General features: G+C 36.3%; 1 protein-coding gene across 3 annotated transcripts in view; it reads left to right on the top strand.

Annotated features, from left to right (window-relative positions):
* IQCB1 (IQ motif containing B1) overlaps positions 1–24,026 on the top strand; it is a 46,447-nt gene that overhangs the window by 10,753 nt on the left and 11,668 nt on the right. For 2 of the 3 annotated variants that reach the window (XM_060010747.1, XM_060010748.1), the window contains exons 6-12: positions 7,492–7,585; positions 12,213–12,312; positions 15,289–15,467; positions 17,452–17,561; positions 18,170–18,279; positions 21,939–22,081; positions 23,695–23,843. In XM_060010747.1, the coding sequence (XP_059866730.1) occupies positions 7,492–7,585; positions 12,213–12,312; positions 15,289–15,467; positions 17,452–17,561; positions 18,170–18,279; positions 21,939–22,081; positions 23,695–23,843 (885 nt within the window). The remainder of the gene's footprint in view (positions 1–7,491; positions 7,586–12,212; positions 12,313–15,288; positions 15,468–17,451; positions 17,562–18,169; positions 18,280–21,938; positions 22,082–23,694; positions 23,844–24,026) is intronic. The other variant, XM_060010749.1, reaches the window with a different exon arrangement.

The raw sequence follows: 24,026 nt of genomic DNA, 5'->3' as shown, positions 1-24,026 counted from the left end.
AATGATTAGTGATGTTGAGCATCCTTTCATGTGTTTGTTGGCAATCTGTATATCTTCTTTGGAGAAATGTCTATTTAGGTCTTCTACTCATTTTTGGATTGGGTTGTTTCCTTTTTTGATATTGAGCTGCATGAGCTGCTTGTAAATTTTGGAGATTAATCCTTTATCAGTTGCTTCATTTGCAAATATTTTCTCCCATTCTGAGGGTTGTCTTTTGACTTGTTTATGGATTCCTTTGCTGTGCAAAAGCTTTGAAGTTTCATTAGGTCCCATTTGTTTATTTTTGTTTTTTATTCACATTTCTCTAGGAGGTGGGTCAAAAAGAATCTTGCTGTGGTTTATGTCATAAAGTGTTCTGCCTATGTTTTCCTCAAAGAGTTTTATAGTGTCTGGCCTTACATTGAAGCCTTACATTGAAGTTTTTAATCCATTTAGAGTTTATTTCTGTGTATGGTGTTAGGAAGTGTTCTAATTTCATTCTTTTACATGTAGCTGTCCAGCTTTCCCAGCACCACTTATCGAAGAGGCTGTCTTTTCTCCATTGTATATTCTTGCCTCCTTTTTCAAAGATAAGTTGGCCATATATGTGTGGGCTTATCTCTGGGCTTTCTATTCCTGTTCCATTGATCTATATTTCTGTTTTTGTGCCAATACCATACTGTCTTGATTACTGTAGCTTTGTGCTATAGTCTGAAGTCAGGGAACCTGATTCCTCTAGCTCCTTTTTCCTTTCTCAAGATTGCTTTGGCTATTCAGGGTCTTTTGTGTTTCCACACAAATTGTAAAATTTTTTGTTCTAGTTCTGTGAAAAATGACATTGGTAGTTTGATAGGGACTGCGTTGAGTCTGTAGATTGCTTTGGTAGTATAGTCATTTTCACAATATTGATTCTTCCAATCCAAGAACATGGTCTATCTCTCCATCTGATTGTGTCATCTTTGATTGCTTTCATCAATGTCTTATAGTTTTCTGCATACAGTTCTTTTGTCTCCTTAGGTAGGTTTATTCCTAGGTATTTTATTCTTTTTGTTGCAGTTGTAAATGGGGGTGTTTCCATAATTTCTCTTTCAGATTTTTCATCATTAGTGTATAGGAATGCAAGAGATTTCTGTGCATTAATTTTGTATCCTGCTACTTTACCAAATTCATTGATTAGCTCTAGTAGTTTTCTGGTAGCATCTTTAGGATTCTCTATGTGTAGTATCATGTCATCTGCAAACAGTGACAGCTTTACTTCTTCTTTTCCGATTTGGATTCCTTTATTTCTTTTTCTTTGATTGCTGTGGCTAAAACTTCTGAAACTATGTTGAATAATAGTAGTGAGAGTGGGCAACCTTGTCTTTTTCCTGATCTTAGAGGAAATGGTTTCAGTTTTTCACTATTGAGAATGATGTTGGCTGTGGGTTTGTCATATATGGCCTTTATTACGTTGAGGTAGGTTCCCTCTATGCCCACTTTCTGGAGAGTTTTTATCATAAATTGGTGTTGAATTTTTCGAAAGCTTTTTCTTCATCTATTGAGATGCAGAAAGGTAGGTTGTTTGAGATTTTTCTTGTTTCTTGAGGTATGATTGTATTGCTATAAACTTCCCTCTTAGAACTGCTTTTGCTGCATCCCATAGGTTTTGGGTCATCATGTTTTCATTGTCATTTGTTTCTAGGTATTTTTTTGATTTCCTCTTTGATTTCTTCAGTGATCTCTTGGTTATTTAGTAGCATATTGTTTAGCCTCCATGTGTTTGTATTTTTTACAATTTTTTTTTTACTGTAATTGATATCTAGTCTCATAGCATTGTGGTCGGAAAAGATACTTGATATGATTTCAATTTTCTTAAATTTACTGAGTTTTGATTTGCGACCCGAGGTATGATCTGTCCTGGAGAATGTTCCATGTGCACTTGAGAAGAAAGTGTATTCTGTTGTTTCTGGATGGAATGTCCTATAAATATCAATTAAGTCTATCTGGTCTAATATGTCATTTAAAGCTTGTGTTTCCTTATTTATTTCATTTTGGATGATCTGTCCATTGGTGAAAGTGGGGTGTTAAAGTCCGCTACTATTATTGTTTTACTGTTGATTTCCCCTTTTATGGCTGTTAGCATTTGCCTTATGTGTTGAGGTGCTCCTATGTTGGGTGCATAAATATTTACGATTGTTATATCTTTTTCTTGGATTGATTCCTTGATCATTATGTAGTGTCCTTCTTTGTCTCTTGTAATAGTCTTTATTTTAAAGTCTATTTTGTCTGATATGAGTATTGCTATTCCAGCTTTCTTTTGATTTCCATTTGCATGGAACATCTTTTTCCATCCCCTAACTTTCAGTCTATATGTGTCCCTAGGTCTGAAGTGAGTCTCTTGTAGGCAGAATATATACGGGTTTTGTTTTTGTATCCATTGAACCAGTCTGTGTCTTTTGGTTGGAGCATTTAATCCATTTACTTTTAAGGTAATTATCGACATGTATGTTCCTATTACCATTTTCTTAATTGTTTTGCATGTGTTTTTTGTAAGTCTTTTCCTTCTCTTGTGTTTCCTGCCTAGAGAAATTCCTTTAGCATTTGTTGTAAAGCTGGTTTGGTGGTGCTGAATTCTCTTAACTTTTGCTTGTCTGCAAAGTTTTTAATTTCTTCATCAAATCTGAATGAGATCCTTGCTGGGTAGAGTAATCTTGGTTGTAGGTTTTTCCTTATCATCACTTTAAACATGTCTTGTCTTTCCCTTCTGGCTTGCAGAGTTTCTGCTGAAAGATCAGCTGTTAACCTTATGGGGATTCCCTTGTATGTTTTTTGTTGCTTTTCCCTTGCTGCTTTTAATGTTTTTTCTTTGTATTTAATTTTTGACAGTTTGATTAATATGTGTCTTGGCATGTTTTTCCTTTGATTTATCCTGTATGGGACTCTGTGCTTCCTGGACTTGATTGACTATTTCCTTTCCCATGTTATGGAAGTTTTCAACTATAATCTCTTCAAATATTTTCTCAGACCCTTTCTTTTTCTCTTCTTCTTCTGGGACCCCTATAATTCAAATGTTGATGTGTTTAATGTTGTCCCAGAGTTCTCTGAGACTCTCCTGAGTTCTTTTCATTCTTTTTTCTTTATTCTGCTCTGCGGCAGTTATTTCCACTATTCTGTCTTCCAGGTCACTTATCTGTTCTTCTGCCTCAGTTATTCTGTTATTGATTCCTTCTAGAGTATTTTTAATTTCATTTATTGTGTTGTTCATCATTGTTTGTTTGCTCTTTAGTTCTTCTAGGTCCTTATTGAATGTTTCTTCTGTTTTCTCCATTCTATTTCTGAGATTTTGGATCATCTTTACTATCATTACTCTGAATTCTTTATCAGGTAGACTGCCTATTTCCTCTTCATTTGTTTGGTCTGGTGGGTTTTTACCTTGCTCCTTCATCTGCTGCATATTTCTCTGTCTTCTCATTTTGTTTAACTTGTGATGTTTGTGGTCTCCTTTTCACAGGCTGCAGGTTCGTAGTTCCCATTATTTTTGGTGTCTGCCCCCAGTGGGTGAGGTTGGTTCAGTGGCTGTGTAGGCTCCCTGGTGGAGGGGACTGGTGCCTGTGTTCTGCTGGGTGAGGCTGGATCTTGTCCTTCTGGTGGGCAGGGCCGTGTCTAATGGTGTTTTTTGGGGTGTCTGTGAACTTATTATGACTTTAGACAGCCTCTCTGCTAATGAGTGGGGTTGTATTCCTGTCTTGCTAGTTGTTTGGCATGGGGCATCCAGCACTGGAGCTTGCTGGCTGTTGTATTGAGCTGGGTCTTAGTGTTGAGATGGAGATCTCTGAGAGCTCTTACTGATTGATGTTATGTGGAGCCTGGAGGTCTCTGGTGGTCCAGTGTCCTGGACTTGGCTCTCCCACCTCGGAGGCTCAGGCCTAACACCTGGCCAGAGCACCAAGACCCTGCCAGCCGCATGGCTCAGAAGAAAAGGAAGGAAAAAAAACAACAGAAAAAAATGAACAGATAGAACCCCAAATCAAATGGTAAAAGCAAAACTGTACAGACAAAATCACAAAAAGAAACACACACACACACTGATAAAAAGAAAACAAACAAAAACAAACAACAACAAAAACGAACAGACAGAACCCTTGGACAAATGGTAAAAGCAAACCTAAACTGACAATAATCACAGAAAGTAACGTATATACACACACTCACAAAAAGAGAAAAAAGGAAAAAAATTTTTTTAAAATAAAAAGGAAGAGAGTAACCAAACCCACCAATGATAACAAGCACTAAAAACTAAGATAAACCTAAACCCAAAAACAAATCAGACGCAGAAAGCAAACCCCATGTCTACAGTTGCTCCGAAGTCCACCGCCTCAATTTTGGGAACATTCATTGTCTATTCCTGTATTCCAAACATGCAGGGTTTATCATGTTGATTGTGGGGATTTACTCCACTGCTTCTGAGGCTGCACAGAGAAATTTCCCTTTCTCTTCTTTGTTTGTACAGCTCCTGGGGTTCAGCTTTGGTTTTGGCCCCACCTCTGTGTGTAAGCCCCTCTCAAGCATCTGCTCCCCGCCCAGACAGGAGGGGGTTAAAGCAGCAGCTGATTAGGGCTTTCTTGCTCACTCAGGCCAGGGAGAGGGAAGGGTACAGTAGTCATAATTGGAATGCGGGCCAAGCATGTGGCGGGAGAGGCCAGTGTGACATTGCAACAGCCTCAGGTGTGCTGTGTGTTCTCCCAGGGAAGTTTCCCTGGATCATGGGACCCTGGCAGTGGCATGCTACAAAGCCTCCCAGGGAGGGTGTGAGTAGTGACCTGCCCTTGCACGTAGGATTCTTGGTGACAGCAGCGGCAGCGTTAGCGGTACATGCCCATCTCTGGGGTCCAAGCTGACAGTCGTGGCTCATGCCCATCTCTGGAGCTCGCTTAGGCAGTGCTCTGCTGTCTCTGGGCACACGGAGCAGGAATCCCCTCTCCTTGCGCACCCCGAAACAATGGTCTCTTGCCTCTTAGGCAGGTTCAGACTCTTTCCCAGACTCCCTCCCGGCTAGCTATGGGGCACTAGCCCCCTTCAGGCTGACTTCACGCAGCCAACCCCAGTCCTCTCCCTGGCATCTGACCTCCAAAGCCTGAGCCTGAGCTCGCAGCCCCCACCCACCTCGGCGGGTGAGCAGACAAGCCTCTCAGGCTGCTAAGTGCTGGTTGGCACCGATCCTCTGTGCAGGAATCTCTCCGCTTTGCCCTCCACACCCCTGTTGCTGCACTCCTTCGTGGCTCTGAAGCTTCCCCCCTGGTCACCCCCTGTCCCCGACAGTGAAGGGGCTTCCTAGTGTGTGGAAACTTTTCCTCCTTCACATCTCCCTCCCAGAGGTGTAGGTCCCGTCCCTATTCTTTTGTCTCTGTTTTTTCTTTTTTCTTTTGCCCTACCCAGGTACGTGGGGATTTTCTTGCCTTTTGGGAGGTCTGAGGTCTTCTGCCAGCGTTCAGTAGGTGTTCTGTAGTCATTGTTCCACATGTAGAGGTATTTTTGATGTATTTGTGGGGAGGAAGGTGATCTCCACGTCTTACTCCTCCACTACCTTGAAGGTCCCTGCACTTGTTTGTTGATGGGTTATCATGGCAGTGGGAAGCACAGAAAAAGTTAATTATCAGCACAGACTAAAATGGATCAATTTGGACTTTGGTTTAAAATTAATTAAAATTCTGTTTCTAGTGTTAAAAAAAGAAAAAGAAAACTGAATTTTTTTTCAGAATTATTATTATTTTTAACATCTTTATTGGAGTATAATTGCTTTACAATGGTGTGTTAGTTTCTGCTTTATAACAAAGTGAATCAGTTACACATATACATATGTTCCCATATCTCTTCCCTCTTGCGTCTCCCTCCCTCCCACCCTCCCTATCCCACTGCTCTAGGTGGTCACAAACCACCTAGCTGATCTCCCTGTGCTATGCAGCTGCTTCCCACTAGCTATCTGTTTTACGTTTGGTAGTGTATATATGTCCATTTATCTATTAGTTCTATCTACCTAGTTGTTTCCCAATTATATATATTTTTTTTAATTAGCTAGCAGGTAGGTAGTAGAGCACATGGTGGGACATACACAGGGTATTATGGCCTAAACTGCAAACTCGTTAAAATATGCATACACATATATATATATATATACGTGCACACACACACACACACTCTCCCTCTCTCTCTCTCTCTCTCTCTCTCTCTCTCTCTCTCTCTCTCTAGGTTGGCCAGAAAGTTCATTTGGGTTTTTCATAACATGTTACAGAAAAACCCGAACGAACTTTTTGGCCAACCCAATATATGTATTTTATATGTAAGAATAGGAAAATAACTGCCAGAATTTTGTAGTGACTTAAGGGTAAATTTTGTTAACCAGTCTCAGAGGCCATGAATTTGTGGGTGACATTATCTAATGGGTTTTTAAAGGAAAGTAGTAAGTATAGGAGCCCAGCACTATACCTCGAGGTTGGCAGCAATGAAGATTACTGTGCCCTTCAGTGAAACTGGCTAAGGCAGTTTATTGGACTAAAGGGATTCTTGATCTAATGTGACACTTCTTTCTTTTTTGATTGTTGGTATATTTGTCAGTATACATTTATTTAAGCACCTATCTAACCCTGAGGAAGAAAATACTTTCATTTTTATGAAGAGTAACCATAGCAGCCATGTTTTTGCTGTTGTCATTACTTTTAGGCCACAGTACATTCATGACATGGATAAGATAAATGGCCTTTATACAACTTTCCACTAAAATTATGTGGCCAGTAAGACAGAATTGTGAATGTAATCTGTTTCTTATTTCCCATTGTGACACATACTCTAATGTAGAATAATTTCTCACCCTACTTTCCAGAAGGAAAGAAGCAGAAAAAATTGTCATTTATTTATTGGATAAATATTGATTGAACATTCACTGTGTGTCAGAACTGTTTTAGACACTGGGTGTATAGTGGAGAGCTAAATAACATGGTCTCTGCCTTCATGGAGTCATAGAGTAGAAGCTGCAACTGAAATGCACTAATAATAATGCTTTTTATGTTGACACCTACATTTGCATATTGCAGTGATTTTCAACCCTGGCTGCATAAACAAATCACACACCTAACCTTGTAAAGAGTCAGAGGTCCGACTTTTAACTTTGGAGATTCAGATTTCAGTATGTTTGGACTAAAGCCTGTGCACAGGGATATTTTTTAAAACTCCACAGATGATTCTTATGTATAGCTGGTATCGAAAAATCCTAGTGTATCAACTTGTAGTTCTTATACTACGTATATTGTCCCATTTGACCTCTGGATAGCAACCATTTCTGTTAAGTAGAGTAGGTATTACTAGCCTGTTACCACAGTTTTATAAATTAAGAAACTAAAAGCTACAAGATCATGTACCTCATAAATAGCTGAGATAGATGCAGAAACCAGGTCCTGTGACTCTTCAGAGAGAAGTCTATTCTTTTATTAATTAAAACAATTACAGAAAAGTCAATTGGTTTTTTTTGTGTGTGTTAAGGGTGAAGAAAAAGATGCATTACTACACTTTTTTGAAATTGTGACTGATTCTCTCTTCTGGCTATTGGGAGGACATGTTCAACTCATCCAGAATGGTAAGAAAAAAGATTTTTTAATTGATAGTCATTGTAGAGTCACCTGCTAACAGTTTGTTTTTTTTCTAAAAATAAATACCCCATTAACTACAGATAACCACAGTTAAATGAAACCACACTGAAATAACCCCACACACAAAAAGTAAAAGCACATTTGGATGTTCCAGCTTTAAATAGACAACATCAACAATGTGGATGTTACATTAAGTGGAAAATTGCTAAAATATAACTTTCTCCTTAGTTTTTTCTATTTAGCAAATCTAAGATAAGGATTAATGATCTTAACAGTTTAGTCTAGGGAAAATCTTTTTTTTTTCCCCCAAAGATTACAGTTATATTTTAGACTTAGTATGATAGACATCCCTATGTACAGAGTATAGATATAATTTAACTCACAGCCTAACTATTGATTTAAGAGTAAGCTTTTATATAGTGATATTTTACTAAACTTGAAAGTTACTATATAGGATTTCTGTACTTACACTGAGCAATACAAATACATGTTAGTTTTATATTATGTTTCCTTAAGACTAAGAAAGTAAACTAATAATAATTATGACAACATTCTTACCTTCTTGAAAGATTTAATCTAAGAGAAATGTAATTATATAGGAATAATATAAGAACATTGATATTTTTTAGAACGTTAAAATTGAACTGAATATTAATATTTTATTTTTTACTCTCAGAATTATGTCTGTGCATAATTTAAAGAGTCGGATAGTTCCGTAAGAATTGTTTAAAAAATACACACAATCCCTGGCCCTCACACCTCACTCCAGTTCCCGTTTTCTAAAGGCAACTACTTTCGATTAGTATAACTAATACTTTTGGTAGTTATATCCACATAGAGCTAAGTAACATGCTTGAATACTTCTTTTAAAAATAAGCATTATCTATTCATTTCCCATTATAGAACAAATATTAGTATAAACTTCCCAACTTAAAGAACTATTTTATCAAAAATATAAAGTACTTAGCCACACTATAGTGAGATATTAAAGACCTAGTTAATGAGAGACAGTGAGAGAGCGAATACTTGAAAAATTTTTAAATACGCCATATTCCTTTTCAAAAATTATAACAAAAGTGACAGTACTCCTCAGATCAATCTGTAGATTTAAAACACCAATAAAGTAGGTATTAAAACTAAGGTAAACAATTGGATACAAAATTAGGATGTCCAGTAACCTTTTCTCTCAAAAGAACCACCTCCTTGGAGAAATGGCTGACTATACATAGGTATGAGGTAGAAAATATGCAAGATAAGCCAGAAGTATCTTGAATAACTAGATAGGAAGGAAGCAATCAAAGTCTGTTAGGATTCTGTGAAAAGGACTCAGGAGCCAACATAAGGAGGCTTCTACTAGCTAAAAATGCGAAATTTGAACAGTAATAAGGGTAATAACTACAGTGGATTAAAACTCGTCAAATATAGTGAGATTATTAACTTTAACCTTTTATTATGGAAAGTAGAATAGTATAATGAACCCCTATGTACTCATCACTGAGCCTCAACAGTTATCAACATTTTGCTAATCTTTTTTTTATATATTCCCATACCATTATTAATAAAAGTTACCATTAGAGTCTGCTAGGGGACCAGTTCATTTTGAAAACTGTTAAATGGAGAGTTTGGCATTTATACTGCCTTTTCTTACATATTGATGAGGAGAAACTTTTCTTTATAAACATATCCCAACTAATAAGTGAAAAGGGTATGATAGAATAGTGCTATTTTGCAACCTTTAGTGAATTATCCATCACTGTCAACACCTCAAAAGGAGAGACAACCAGATAATAAGTGCCTCATCATAACCTCACATATGACATGGATATGCCAGAAATTCAAACATGAATCATTTTGATCCTGGAGCTCCAACTACCAATTTTTAGAAGGTCAGAGAAACATTAAATTATACCCCAGGAATGCAGTTAGCAAAGCTAGACTGTGGGAAACTCATAGGACAATTGACATAGTTTCGTCAATAAATAAATTGCAAGGGGGAAAAAAGGTAAAGTAGAAACCCATAGGTTAAAAGAAATTTGAAACATAACCAGTTCCAATGTGTGACTCTTAATTGGATCTTGATTCAAATAAACTTTTAAAAACTCACACAAAGGGCTTCCCTGGTGGCGCAGTGGTTGAGAGTCCGCCTGCCAATGCAGGGGACATGGGTTCGTGCCCCCGTCCGGGAAGATCCCACATACCGCGGAGCGGCTGGGCCTGTGAGCCATGGCTGCTGAGCCTGCGTGTCCGGAGCCTGTGCTCCGCAACGGGAGAGGCCACAACAGTGAGAGGCCCGCATACGGCAAAAAAAAAAAAAATTCACACAAAAAGTGGAAATGGGAGGACTGACTGGATATTTGATAAAATCAGGAATCATGACTATTTAGGTTAGATAATGGCTATGTTTTATTTTTTAATAATTCATATGTTTGGGGAATATGTATTGAAATACTTGTGGATAAAATGATTTGATGTCTTAGATTTGCTTTCAAATAAAATGAGAGGCAGGAAGTAGATGGGATAGGTAAAACAAGATTGTTGGTGAGTTGATCACTGTTAAAGTTGAGTGACTGGTACATGCAGGGTCATTATACTGTTCTCTCTTACATATGTTTGAAACTTTAATTGTAAAAAGTTTAATTAAAGAAAGAAATGGGCAGAAGTATCAGTTTTAGTTTGGGGGACCAAATAGTTATCTGACTGCACTTGAAAAACATAATAGAGGCTCCAAAAATAAGTTATATAATAATATAAGACAAATAGTATAAAAAATAAAGTAGAATAACTTTAATAAATTATCATAATTTTTCCAATATAGAAAAAAGGTATATACACACTAGATACTATATGATTTCAGTGAATTCAAACTTAATTAAAGAGTTGTTAATGAAACATCTTTAAGTAGACAAAAATGGAAAAATACACTTATCCCAGCTACAGAGGAGAATTTTTTTGCTATTGAAGAATAGAAAATTAGAAGCCATAAAAATATTTAATAGTAGTGGTATTGTGCTTTGAAGTTGTTAAACATTAAAAAAGAATGGTATCTGGTGAGATATTGAAATACTGTATTATATAAATAGAAATGAAGAACAGTAGTTAGTATGTGAAAGAAATCAAATACGTTCCCTCAGGAAACTGAAAGAGGAAAAGAGGAAGGTTGTTTTGTAGAAGCTAGGGTAGTGTTCACAGAGCTGCCTTGCCAACATACCTGATCCCACTTTAATTAAAATTCTGAGGGGCTTCCCTGGTGGTGCAGTGGTTAAGAATCCACCTGCCAATGCAGGGGACACGGGTTCAAGCCCTGTTCCGGGAATATCCCACGTGCCACGGAGCAACTAAACCTGTGTGCCACAACTACTGAACCTGTGCTCTACAGCCCGTGCACCACAACTACTGAAGCCTGCACACCTAGAGCCCATGCTCCACAACAAGAGAAGCCACTGCAATGAGAAGCCTGAACACCGCAATGAAGAGTAGCCCCCGCTCACCGCAACTAGAGAAAGCCCGTGCACAGCAACAAAGACCCAACACAGCCAAAAATAAATAAATTTATTTTTTAAAAAAATTCTGATCAGTTAGTGAAGAAAGGACTATAAACTGACATTTACTGGGAACCTACGCTGTTCTAGGACATTTTACAGTAGTCTGTGAAAGAGCTGTTATTTTTAGTTTTATACAGGCAGAAATAGATGTTCTGAGAGGTTAAGCGACCTGCGTAAGCATCCAGTGCCAAGTCTTCATAACTGGCTGCTCAGAACCTAAAAATTATAAACCAATACAAACAAATACTCTTCTGGGTAATTAATGATTTATTATTATTTAAGATAAGATATTAGCAAACATGATAAATATGATACATTATATAACAATTAAATTTTTAAGGACATGAGCCACTGATTACGGTCATCTGTACCATTGCTATTCCTTCACATTCTCTTTTTTCCACAGAAAATTTGGTTTTTTTCACTGAACTCACTGCTAGAAAAGGAGATTCAGTTTTAGGATTTTATATTTTACTTTTAATTTAAGGGGAGATAACAGTAGATTCTTAGCTTAGTATTTCTTTATTTTTCTTTTAATTTATTTTTGGCTGCATTGGGTCTTCATGCTTTCTCTAATTGCAGCTAGCGGGGGCTACTACTCTTCGTTGCAGTGCATGGGCTTCTCATTGCGGTGGCTTTCTTGTTGCGGAGCACGGGCTCTAGGTGCATAGGCTTCAGTATTTGTGGCACACGAGCTCAGTAGTTGTGGCTCGTGGGCTCTAGAGTGCAGGCTCAGTCGTTGTGGCTCATGGGCTTAGTTGCTCTGTGGCATGTGGGATCTTCCCAGACCAGTGATGGAACCTGTGTCCCTTACATTGGCAGGCACATTCTTAACCACTGCGCCACCAGGGAAGTCCCATCTTAGCTTAGTATTTCTTTATTTGTAACTGTCCATAAAAATGGGATAGCTATCTATTATAGTTATTGAAACTATTCTAGAAAATCTTTACTGCAAAGTATATAAAGGCAGGAAGTTTAACAGAAATGATTATGCTTTGGCTTGGTTTTGAAAGGGCAAGTAAATACTAATTGTATCATCATAGAATCTTAATCTTATTTTCTCTTCCTTTAGTACTGCGAAGTGATCATTTCTTGCACTTACTACAAACTGACAATGTTCAGGTAGGATCTACGGTCATGACCATGCTACAGAACATACTACAGATCAACAGGTAACTTGGCCTTACAAAATATGTAGAATTTTTTTATTTGTGATCAGAAGCATTACCAATTTTATTCCAATTTTCCTAAAATCTTCGATTGCATATGACTTGTACATGGCATTTAAAAAGCTCTATTATTACCATTGTATTTCAGAAAAAAATGGATGTAAAATACTGTAAAAGATTGGAAATTTGTTATCAAATTTGTATCTTATCGTAGAGCTTGAGAAGATTTTAATCCAAGTCGCAGGCTTAGAGAAGAAAAATTACTGTGATATCTGAAGGAAGATATTGGGATCACAATAAAAAATATTTAATCATATATTTATTTAGCAAACTGCAAGCTTAGTATTTGCCAGGTGCTATAGAAGGGCATAAAAGAAGTAATAGGCAATTTTCCCAGGTTAAAATAGAAAGGCAGAGTAAACACTGTTGAAATCATTGATTCTTTCAGTTCCATATGGATTTGTTAAGCATCTACTATACGTGCCAAGTATTCGTCTGTCATTGGGTTTACAAAATTGATTAAGATATGAACCTTGTCTTCAAATAGCTTACAGTATAGTGGAAGAGACTAACACATAAGAACAATTATATTACAGTGTAATAAGTTACCATGTTTAAGGGTACACAAGTATTAGAGGAGCTCCTAAACCAAACTGAGGGGGGGCTACTTCCTGGAGAACGTTAACACCTGAGATGAAACTTTACGGATAAGAAATTAGCCAGGGAGGAAGAAGAGAAAACAGTATTTCTAGGCAGAGGTAACAATATAAGCAAGTGCACACAGGTAAGAAACAACATGCAGAGGGTGAAAAGTAGGCTAGAGTTTATAAGACAGGATACCGTAGAAGAGAGAGCTACACAAAGAGAGAACCCTAGAGATCTGCAGAGTCCCCTACAAGTTTTCAGTAGAGTACTGATCAGCACATGCGTTTGAGGAAACTATCCAATGTCGTGGAAAACAGTAATCCAGAAGGATTAAAAGGAGCAGTACCAGAAACACAGAGCCAAGAATACTGACTGATTCCAGCAGCCAAACTGGAAAACTACATGAAAAATGGAGCACTGAGAGTACTCAGGATGGTTTCATCCTAGTAGTAAGGGATAATAGCACTAGACTGAGCACCATTCTGGATCATCCCAACAAAATGAAAGCAAGATCTGAAAGGATCAAATTGTTTCCAAGCAACTTAACCACATGTGGTTATTGAAACTGCCTACATCTTAAAATTTTCTTTATTTGTAAAGTAATACAAAGGCAGGAAGTTTAGCAGAAATGGTCATACTTTGATTTGGCTTTAAAAGGATGAGAAAATCAAACTTGTGCCATGATAGAATCTCTGCTTTGCTCTTTTTTTCCCCCCTTCCTTTAGTAATACAAAGTAATCATTTCTGCAAACTGATGATGTTCAGATAGGATCTACAATCATAACTATGTATAAAATTCTAGGAAATGTAAATTAATTTATAGTGACAGAAAGCAGATCAGTGGTTGCCTGAGTATAAGGTGCCAGGGAAGGTAAGAAGGGAGGGACTACAGTGAAGCAAAAGGAAGCTTTGATGGGTGATGGGTATGTTCATTATCTTGATTGTGATGGGGAAATGTCAGAACTTACCAAATTGTACATTTAAATGTGTGCAGTTTGTTGTATATCAATTATACTTTAATGAAGCTGGTCAAAATAAAAAATCATCAGGTCTTCATGAGCATTTTGATACGGAGTAAAATAAAGGATGCATTCAGGTATGACACCAAGTTTTCTATAATGGATAATAGACAGTGGTATAGCCAAAACAAATTCAATATTGGTTATGTCCAACATAGGTAGATATTTTCAGCAGACAGAGAAATAAGAGTCCATGCAAAGACTTGTACACAAATGTTTATAGCAGCTTTATCTGTAACACCCAAAGACAAGACAACTTAAATGTCCACTGACAAGTGAATGTGACTTCTGGAAGAGATCTGGACTAGAACTGTGGACTTATGAGTTAGCCTAAAACCGATAGTTAAAAACATGAGAGAAGATGAGCTCAGTGGAAAATATGAATAGACTGAGAAAAGAAATGGGCTGAAAATAGAATCCTGGGGAGTAACCTTTAAGGGGTATATTGGGGAAGGGGAGCCCACAAAGAAGACTGAGAAAGAATGGTCAAAAATCTGTAAGTAGAGGATGGAAGAGGATCAGAAGAACATTTTATCACAGAAACTGAATGGTAGAGAATATCAGGCATAACCTTTACGGTTACTTTTTCTAGTGGATAAAAGTCATTTATATTGTTGTTGAGTAAGAATCTCTTTGCATTGTTCTCAGATAATAATCATTGCCATTATTTGCTTTCTACAAGCCAACATCTACTTTTACAGAATTGCAAAATATCCTAATCAGTAGTAAATGGATAATCAAAGGTACACACCCCTAGAAAATCACATATTCCTTGGTGGGGTGAGTAAAGGAACACCCAGTAATCCCTTTTGACTATTTCGACGTTTCAGGTAATTTTTCATGACATCAGTAATGCAACATGAGGTTGTTAGTGTAATAGAGGAATACTAAAAGAAAAAGTTCCTTCTATATTAAGTACATGATAATTGAATTCCTATAACATGTTTGTCTTCGTACATCATTAAGCAGTGAACCATGTACTTAATGTCCTGTGATCTTCCTCTTATTATTGCCTTGAAGCTTTTGAACCATCTATTTACTATTTTGCACATTTATCTTTCCTCCAGTATTTGATTGCAAGTTTCTTTGTCAACTTTGTATTCCTTACTTTACCTAGCATGGTGCCTTACAGTAAGAATTCAATTAATTGATTTAATGTGATGTATTTTTGGAACTAAGCTATCTGCTTAAACTATTGGTTATCTTCATGGATCAGGCCATAGGCATTAACTTGCTGCACCTGTAATGTTTAATTTTTTGAGATACTTATGTGTCGTTTAGTAACGGTACTTTTTTTTTTATTTTGTTCTATTAGTGGTGATTTACTCAGAATAGAAGTGAAAACCCTGCATTCAATTTTAGATGAAGTTGTTTTCAAACTTTTATCAACTCCTAGTCCAGTCATAAGAAGTACTGCTACAAGGCTCCTACTGTTGATGGCTAAATCCCATCAGGAAATTTTGATTTTACTGAGACTAAGTGCCTGCTACAAAGGTAGTACATATATTCTTTCTGCTCTTGAAAGTCTCAAAAAGAACATTTTTATTGATGGTTTATGGAAAACAAAATACCTGTGTTTTTAAAAAGTCAATAATTGAAATGTGCAGATAAACTCTGTCACAGCAGATAACAGTTCAGGGAAAAAACCTTTATGTAATCCAGCCATCTTCATGTCTCAACAGGTGGCATATGATACCTTATTGACAAGGTTACAATGAATATTTGCTCCCTCTCTGACAAAAAGGCTGTGTATTGATTATACCATATAGTGTAGTAAAATAATGACCAAAAAAAGATCAGTGATCTTACCTAACTTTACTGAGAAAATAGAGCTGTGCTTCAGAGATTGACAGCCCTTTTGATCTTTACATCAATTAATAATTACTCTTCAACTCCTATACTGCCTTTCCTCAAAGACAAACAAAAAATTTCCCTCACCTCCAAAATCAAACATATATGTGAATAAAAAGTCAGAAAACTTGAGAAGGAAAGGACTCAGTGTTTTACCATTACCATAGAATAATCTTTCATTTAATTGAGCATTTACTATGTGTCAGATCACTATTCCTCATACTTTATGTGTATTAAAATATTTAATCTTCATAACAATCCTGTGAGATGTTTACTCTTATCCTCATTATATAGCAGTGGAAACAGAGGCATGGAAAAAATGTAGGTGTTTACCCAGAATTACTCAGGTAGTTTTTTTTTTTTTTCAACTGTTAATCAAAGTTACATGTTAGCTTTGTTTTATTTCTTTGCTAGCCAGAGCCATGAATCCATTACAATATATTTTCTTATTTGGTATGGTCAAGAAGTAGGTTTCTAATTGATTAAATATACTTACTAATACAGGGTTATATTATATATAAAATTTCAAGAATTAGAATATAATGTGATGTATTTAATACCAAAACTATTACAATGGCCTTTAATCATTCTTGATGATTTGGAAGGCACTTTAGTGACTTATCTTGCATGAGTCATTACTGTGAACATTGTAATTATTTTATGTATTATAGAAATAGGGAGAGAAGTGCCAGTAATAAAACTGTCTAGATGATATTGTGCCAGATACACATTTTTTTATTTCTGTAATTAGATTTCCTCTATAGAAATGTGAATGTCCAACAGTTCATTCTAAAGGAATTTTATCTTAAGCTATCTCCCTTTCTTTTCTCAACAGTAGAACTTATTCAGTTTCCTCAAGATATTTTACAATTATTAATACTGCTGAGAACTTGAGTCTTGAAGAAAGTATGACATGGAAAGACCTATCTAGTGGCTTCCCCATTTGTACACTCCAAGACCATTTTCCCTTGCTGATGTATCTTGTGTACATACATTGTAATACATCATTCCTCCATACGCTGGAAATAGTACTTACTTTGTAACTTATATTACTACTCAGTTTTAATTTGGGATGAAAGTGCAGTATTTTAATATTATAGCACTTCTCCTATAATAAATGCTCAGGAACCTATTGATTTACCCCAAATTACATACATTACTGTATATTTTTATGTAATAATAACTCCATATAATTAGTAGTAACTAATAACCTGCTTAAGTGCTTCCACAGGATAGGCATTTACTCAGTATGTATTCATTATCTTTTTTTAAATGTTTTTGTTTAAGGTATTTATGTTCAAAAAAAAAAACCACAACTATATGTCTCTACCCTTTGACTTATCGCAGTGATTCCATTCTCCCTTTTTTTTTTTAATTAAAGAGGTTGACTAGACAAATTTTGCATCAGATCTCACGAGTAAGCACATAAGAACTCCAGGACAGTGGAAAATCCTAAAGACCTCAATCTAGAAGTTTTTGAGAAAAGGAAAAAGAAAAATCATGTGATTAATCTTGTTATTGTTTTCATTTGTTTCTAAACTAGACTTTTTAACCTCAAATTAATTCTGATTAGATAGCAAAATCATATTTTATTATTAATAGTTGTGCCTTTGTTATTGCATTTCAGGACTCAGAAGTCTACTAAATAAACAAGAGCCTGGGACAGAGTTTAGTCAAGAACTTAGACAGCTCATTGGTCTTTTAAGCCCTAAGGTCTATCAGGAAGTAGAAGAGCAGGTATTAAATTATAAAAATAATTTGCATGATATTTACTAACATTTCAGTAAACATTTTAGTTTCAAAATATTGGATAGTGGTAGTCTCTTGAATCTTTTATTTGCTCTCTCTCCCCCTTCCTTTACTTATTTTCCCCTAACATCCAGAGCAGCCATAGTTTGATGGGAGAAGGAGTTGTTTATGGTCTAAATTTTTAACCCCAGAGCCTTTTTTTTTTTAAACCTATACAAAGAGTCCCTCATACCCTTGAATCTTTGAATAAATGAAGCCAGGCATAGGAAGTGAAGCAAAGAAGTTAAAACATTAAATAAGCAAAACTATGAAATCCTTGTAATGGGAATGGAAGTGAGATTAATCAGGGAGAATTTGAAGCTAACTAGACTGTATCTTGAATACATTCTAGATAATGCCTAACTGAGCTTCCTTTGGGAGATCAGGTTTAATATTCTTAGGCCTTCCCTGTCCTGGGCCTATGCAGATGTTGCCTCCTGATCAGCTTATTAAAAATGGAGATTAATACTTGCCCAGGCCTGATATTTTAAGAAGTAAACTTCTAAAAAAGACTTTCCTAGAGATGTCTCTAAATTAATTCTGGCCTTTAATTTCAGAAACTGCATCAAGCAGCTTGCTTGATTCAAGCTTATTGGAAGGGTTTCCAGACTAGAAAGAGATTAAAGAAGCTTCCATCTGCTGTGATTACTTTGCAGAGGAGTTTCAGGTAAAAAATTTGGGTGAGAGGAATTATGATCTGAGAGGGCTAGATGTATCTTATTAGAGTATAGCTGAATGAAAACTTATAGTTTGGGGTGTTTTTTTTTTTTCTTTTTCAATATTCTAGTCCGTTTCTTTCATTCTTGCTTCATACATTTCTGAGTACCAGCACTTCATTAACTAGATGTACTTCCAAAAGCAAAAGACATAATGTAAGACAGGAATGTGATGTAACAAATACACAATCCTGTTCACTTAATGAGACTTTCTTGTGGGCCAGGCCTATAGAGGGAGCCAGTAATGGTCAATTATCTCATCAAACCCTTAAAACTAAAAGTTGCCATAATTGTTCATATGTAATTTTGGTAAAAATGTGTATGAGTACAAAAAGGTTTAAGTATGTTAACCTGATTTTCCTCAGTAAATATGGCATGGATACATATGGTCATTGAGATATGACATAGTTTGTCATTTGTTGCTATTTCAAGTAAACTAAAAATGAAATACTGAAGACATGGCCCAGTTTTTACATGACTAATCCATCCAGATTCTTAGAGGTGACAAAAAGAACACACACACACCACACACAAATGAGTTAGCTCTTAGGTCATTGTTGATAAATTAGAGCCATCTCAGAGGTGATTTCATGTAACCTAATTTAAAGCTAAATTTTAGTTCACTAAAGTGTAACTTGCATATTCCAGAAGTCAATGTTTTTTTTAAGAAAACTGAAACTATTCTTTTAATAACTGCAGCTGTGTTTCTCAGTTACAAATGTGTTTTAAAATAGTGAACTAAAATTTAGCTTTAAGTTAGGCTGCATGAGAAATCACCTCTGAGATGGCTCCACTTTATCATAAATGACCTTAGGAGCTAAGTCATTTGTGTCTGTGTGTTTTCTTTCCATTGCCTCTAAGAATCTGGATGGGTTAGTGGAAGGTATTGAAGCCACTCTGGCTGTGTCCCTTAGTGGACATGCTTTTCATTGATAAAAGTTTCCTTCAGAGAAAACTTAAAAGATAAGTTATTAATATCATTGGGCATGAGTTTTGTTGGTAGCCAAAAAATCGTTAATTTTTTAAGCATGCTTCAAGTGCCTAATATATGCCAGAGGCTGTGCTAGGTATTGGGAGAGTTAAACAGACTTGAGTTTGTATCCCTCCTCAGCAACTTGTGAACTGAATGATCTTGGACAAGTTGCCCCACCTCTCTCGCCTCAAATTTCCCATCTATAAGATGGGGATAATTGTCTGTGTACCTCACAAGATTAAAATAATAGAAAGGTTTTTTTAGCATGTTACTGGGCACTTAGAGGAAAATGCATATGGCACATTTTTTGCCCTTGAAGATTTACAAATCTAGTTAGACAGGCAGATCTGTTAAGTAAATAGTACTCATGAGAAGCAAGTATAATCCATTCCAGCATTGCTCAGAGTTTGTCTATCCTACTAGCTATTTCTTTAAAAATATTTAAAAAGTTATTTCTTTGGTTAAATAAGTTTGGGAGATGATGAATATTTTGAGAGTCACACTGTATATTCTTCTATTCAAGAGTCTGAGATGTTCTTGGTATAGCCTTACCTTTGTAGTGAACTCAGAGTAGTTATCCCTTATGGATCTTCCTGCTACCATTCTCAGCTATGTATCTTACATTTAAAGGTGCCCCTATGCCATGGATTCAGACCTTTAATGTTTAGTCTTACAGTAGTTGCCAAATTTGCCAGTTTACTTTTCTTTGCAATATTAAAATCTTTACTTAAAAGCATCCTAGGATTAAAGATTTTGTCCACTTAGAGGGGTATCTGTGGAATCTAATTAAGATTCCACTATTTTAAAATAGAAATTCCATTGCTTTATGAAACAACACCAGACCAGTTATAAATATATCCATTATAAGACATCAGCCATGAAGCCAAAATTATTTAAATCTCACATTATAATGAGTTTTTAGTTTTTTAATCTCCAGTTTGCTCCAGGCTTCAGCACCTTTCCTCTTCTATTAGTTGCAGCAAGTTTATGCAAATTTCTTTTACTTCCTTTGTAGCTGGGCTTTCTGCCAAGGTTATTTCTGTCTCTTTGTGGTCAGGTTATTATCTCAGAGTAGTTTCCCTCCCATGTTTTTTGGGGGGAGGGACTGCCCACCACTCACAGTTATGGACCTAGATTCATCAGAGCTTCGGATTCAACAAGAGGTACTCTTTTATAGTCACACCCTTGCTAAAGCACTTTCTTGGGGGTTTCTTCTTTATTTAATCACTTTTCATGGTCAGAAACTTTGTTTTCTGTTAAGTACCCTTTTCCTCAGCAAGGTTTACTGAAGCAGCTAACAGCTGCCTCACAAGCAGGAAAGCTCACAATTTACCTTCCTCTATCATGGTGCTGATACTTAGGTATTTTAATTTTATTTGTTTGACTTTGTAGGGGAAGAAAACAGTTTTTACCTCTATACATTTTAGGTTCGTTGGTTGGGGCCCTGAAAATTATACTGACAAAAACAAAAACAGATTAACAAGAGAAAAACAGTTTCTTAACATGTGTAGCACACGTCACATGGAAGAAACCTGACATGATGCATAACTCAAAGGGGTGGTTAGAATTTGGTCTTATATAGCTCTCGCCCTCTGAGATGGCCCACACTCTGTGGAGTGTGTTTCTCCCAGGGCCGTTCTCGCCTTTTGAGACAGACCACATTTTGTCTATGGAACATGTATTTCTCTAAATAAATCCACTTCTTACCTTAAAAAAAAAAAATTGGGGCCTATATAGATGTTAACAAAGAATAATTTATAGAGAAGTGACAGGTGAAAAGAAAAGGATTTTAGGCTTCTGAGGGCAACAAACTGTGGGAAGGTAAGTATATTGGGGAAGGTAAATATATTGGGGAACTTATGGAAGATATGGGTTATTTGTGCAGTTCCATCTCTATGGCCATAAAACTTCCTTGGGAGGGGAAATTTATGGCAGTCCTCATTTCTCAGCTGTTTCTGCTTTTAGCCAGTTAAGGGATCCTCTGGGAAGGCTTCTTTCTGTGTTTCCTGATTCTCATTTGCCTCCAGCTCAAAACGATCTTTATGCCAGAGTGGCATATTCCACTACCGTTCAACTTCCCCCTTGAAACCGAGCTTAAGGGCATAACTCTATCTCTTCTTTGTCTGCCTTAGGGACAGTGATTGCTTCTTTGAAATTTTTATTTTTTCATAGTTTATAGAATTCCGTCCAGTGAATGAACCAGTATTTATTTATATAACTCACTATTGTAGGACATATGGTTTGTTTTCAACTTGTTACTGTTGTAATGCTATGGAGAACATCCTTTAACATAAGTCTTTACATACGTATTAGATTTTTCCTTATGAAAATAATTAGAAATGGAATTAATTGGTTAACATTTTTAAGGCTTTTGATACATATTTTAAGTATTTCTTCAGAAATATTTTGATGCATGTATCCAAAATATTTCTTCAGAAAGGTTGTAGAGCAGCACATGAAAACTTATTTCATCATACTCTAACTACACTAGGAATTATCTTTGAAATTTTTTTTGCTGTCTGTATTTATATGATTACTAGTGAGGTTAAGCCATTTTTCATAAATACTTCTTGAGTGGACATATAATTATGAAAATTGTGTGTACTTAATGTTTCGTACTTAATGTTTCCATCACAGATCTAAGCGAACAAAGATGTTACTGAAGCTAAGTAGACAGAAGGAAGAAGAGGACTGCAGATTACAACTGCAACTTCAAAGGCAGAGAGCCATGAGACTTTCCCGAGAATTACGGCTGAGTATGCTTGAAATAGTTCATCCAGGTGTGTGGCAGTATCAATTTTATAAGTGTAATTAAGGCTGATTAGGATATCTTTTAATAAACCAAATTTCCTAGCTACCTGATGATTTATTTTTTTAAATGGGGACCTTTTCCCTGTTTCTCCTTTTTCAGATAAATCTTATTAAATCTCTTGAGTCAAAAAAAGTAACTATTTTTTTTGATTAAGGCCTATTAGTTTATGATGAGCAATCTCTCCAGTAATTTTTCTTTTCTTTCAGATAAATTAGTGAAACAAAATTTTATGCTTAAAGATATCTGTCTTTGACATAAAGAAAGAACCCCCTTGAACTTAAGTAAGGTGTTAGAATATTGCTACATTCTGCCCTCAGAACTCAGTACAAACCTTGTGACACCTCTTGCCACTTTCGACACACTAAGCTGAAATTAATATTAAAGTGTAGTCTGGGAAATCTGAGTCATTTCAAGATTCCTTTTTAGTTCTACTCCTTCCCCCTTCTACTACTCATTCCCAGTATCCTTCACTAGCCTCATATTTCTCTTTCTTTCCCTTAAATTCAGATGTTTCCCAGGGTTCCATCCTTACCCCATTACTTTCATGTTGCTCTTCCTGAGGTATCCCATCCATAACTGCAGCTTCAACTACCAACTGAGTGCTTAGCACTCTGGAATCTTGTCTGCATCCTCACCCTCTCTCCTAAGCTCTAGACCAGCCCTGCCCAGTAGAACTTTCTACAAAATGAAGTGTTCTATATCTTCACAGTACCAATGGCTAGAGGTAGCTGTTGACTTGAAATGTGGCTAGTGCACTTGAGGATCTAAAATTTTATTTTACTTTCTTTAAATTTATGTAACCAGTTGTGGCTAGTGCCTACTACATTGGACAACACAGCCCTGTAGCCAGCTGCCTATTGGTTAGCTTTACTTAGATATCCACAAGCATCCTCAAAACTAGTCATTATCTTCCCTCACTGATTTCCTCTTCCTGTATTCCTCATCTCTCAGGTAATTGCACCAACAGTCTACTCAGTGTCCCATCTATGAGACATCCTAGAATTTTTTCCCTCCCTCCACATCTAGTTCACCACTAAATCCTATCAATTTTTGGTACTGTCTCTCAAATATATCCCTTTTTATTTTTACCTTCCACCTTATTCTGTCACTTAGCTACTGTGAACCCTAGATTGTATGCTGACTAACTCCCAGAAAGTAAAAAGAAAGTCATCTGTAGAACTAACTGAGTGACTAAAGAGAAATTTAGAACCACGCAGAGTAGGTAACATATATACACAATGTGCTTTTCCCTTTTCGTAGTACTGAATGACTTTCTAACTATTTACTTGTGATTCTTTTTTCTAAATGTTCTTGCTATTGGATTTTTAGCCCTTTTCTCATTCCTCTGAGACAAAAAAAATGATATGAGTCTTTTCCAAAGAAGATGCATAATCTGAGAAAGCTTTTGGAGCGTTTTGTTTCTAAAATCTGTATAACCATTGTAAAATAATAGAATTGGGAAAATCAATATTGAAAAAAATAAAAGGACTGCAAGATTGTTGGTACTTTCATTGTCCTGATTCTAGAACTTGAGAAAGCATAGAAGTGAGTATGTTGTAATAGTGTTTGTTATCTTTTTAGGTCAGGTGGAAAAACATAATCGGGAAATAGAAGAGAAATCAGCATTGATTATCCAGAAACATTGGAGAGGGTACAGGGAAAGGAAGAATTTTCGCCAACAGAGGCCATCTCTTGTGGAGTATAAAGCAGCTGTCACACTTCAAAGAGCAGTGAGTCTGAGTTAGTAAAAAGAGTACTGGATTAGGAGGCAAAGACATGGGTTCAAACCTGACTTTCCTGTTTATCTGCTGTAAAGTCTTGGTCAAGTCACTTAGCTTTTCTGAGCCTTAGTTTCTTAAAATGAGAACATCCTTATCACTGGCCAAAATGATTTAGACATTCAGTCCTTAGTA

This window comes from Delphinus delphis, chromosome 4 (genome assembly GCF_949987515.2).
Source record: "Delphinus delphis chromosome 4, mDelDel1.2, whole genome shotgun sequence".
Taxonomy (NCBI): domain Eukaryota; kingdom Metazoa; phylum Chordata; class Mammalia; order Artiodactyla; family Delphinidae; genus Delphinus; species Delphinus delphis.
The sequence above is the reverse complement of the archived record's forward strand: the minus strand, read 5'-3'. Positions and strand labels throughout refer to the sequence as shown.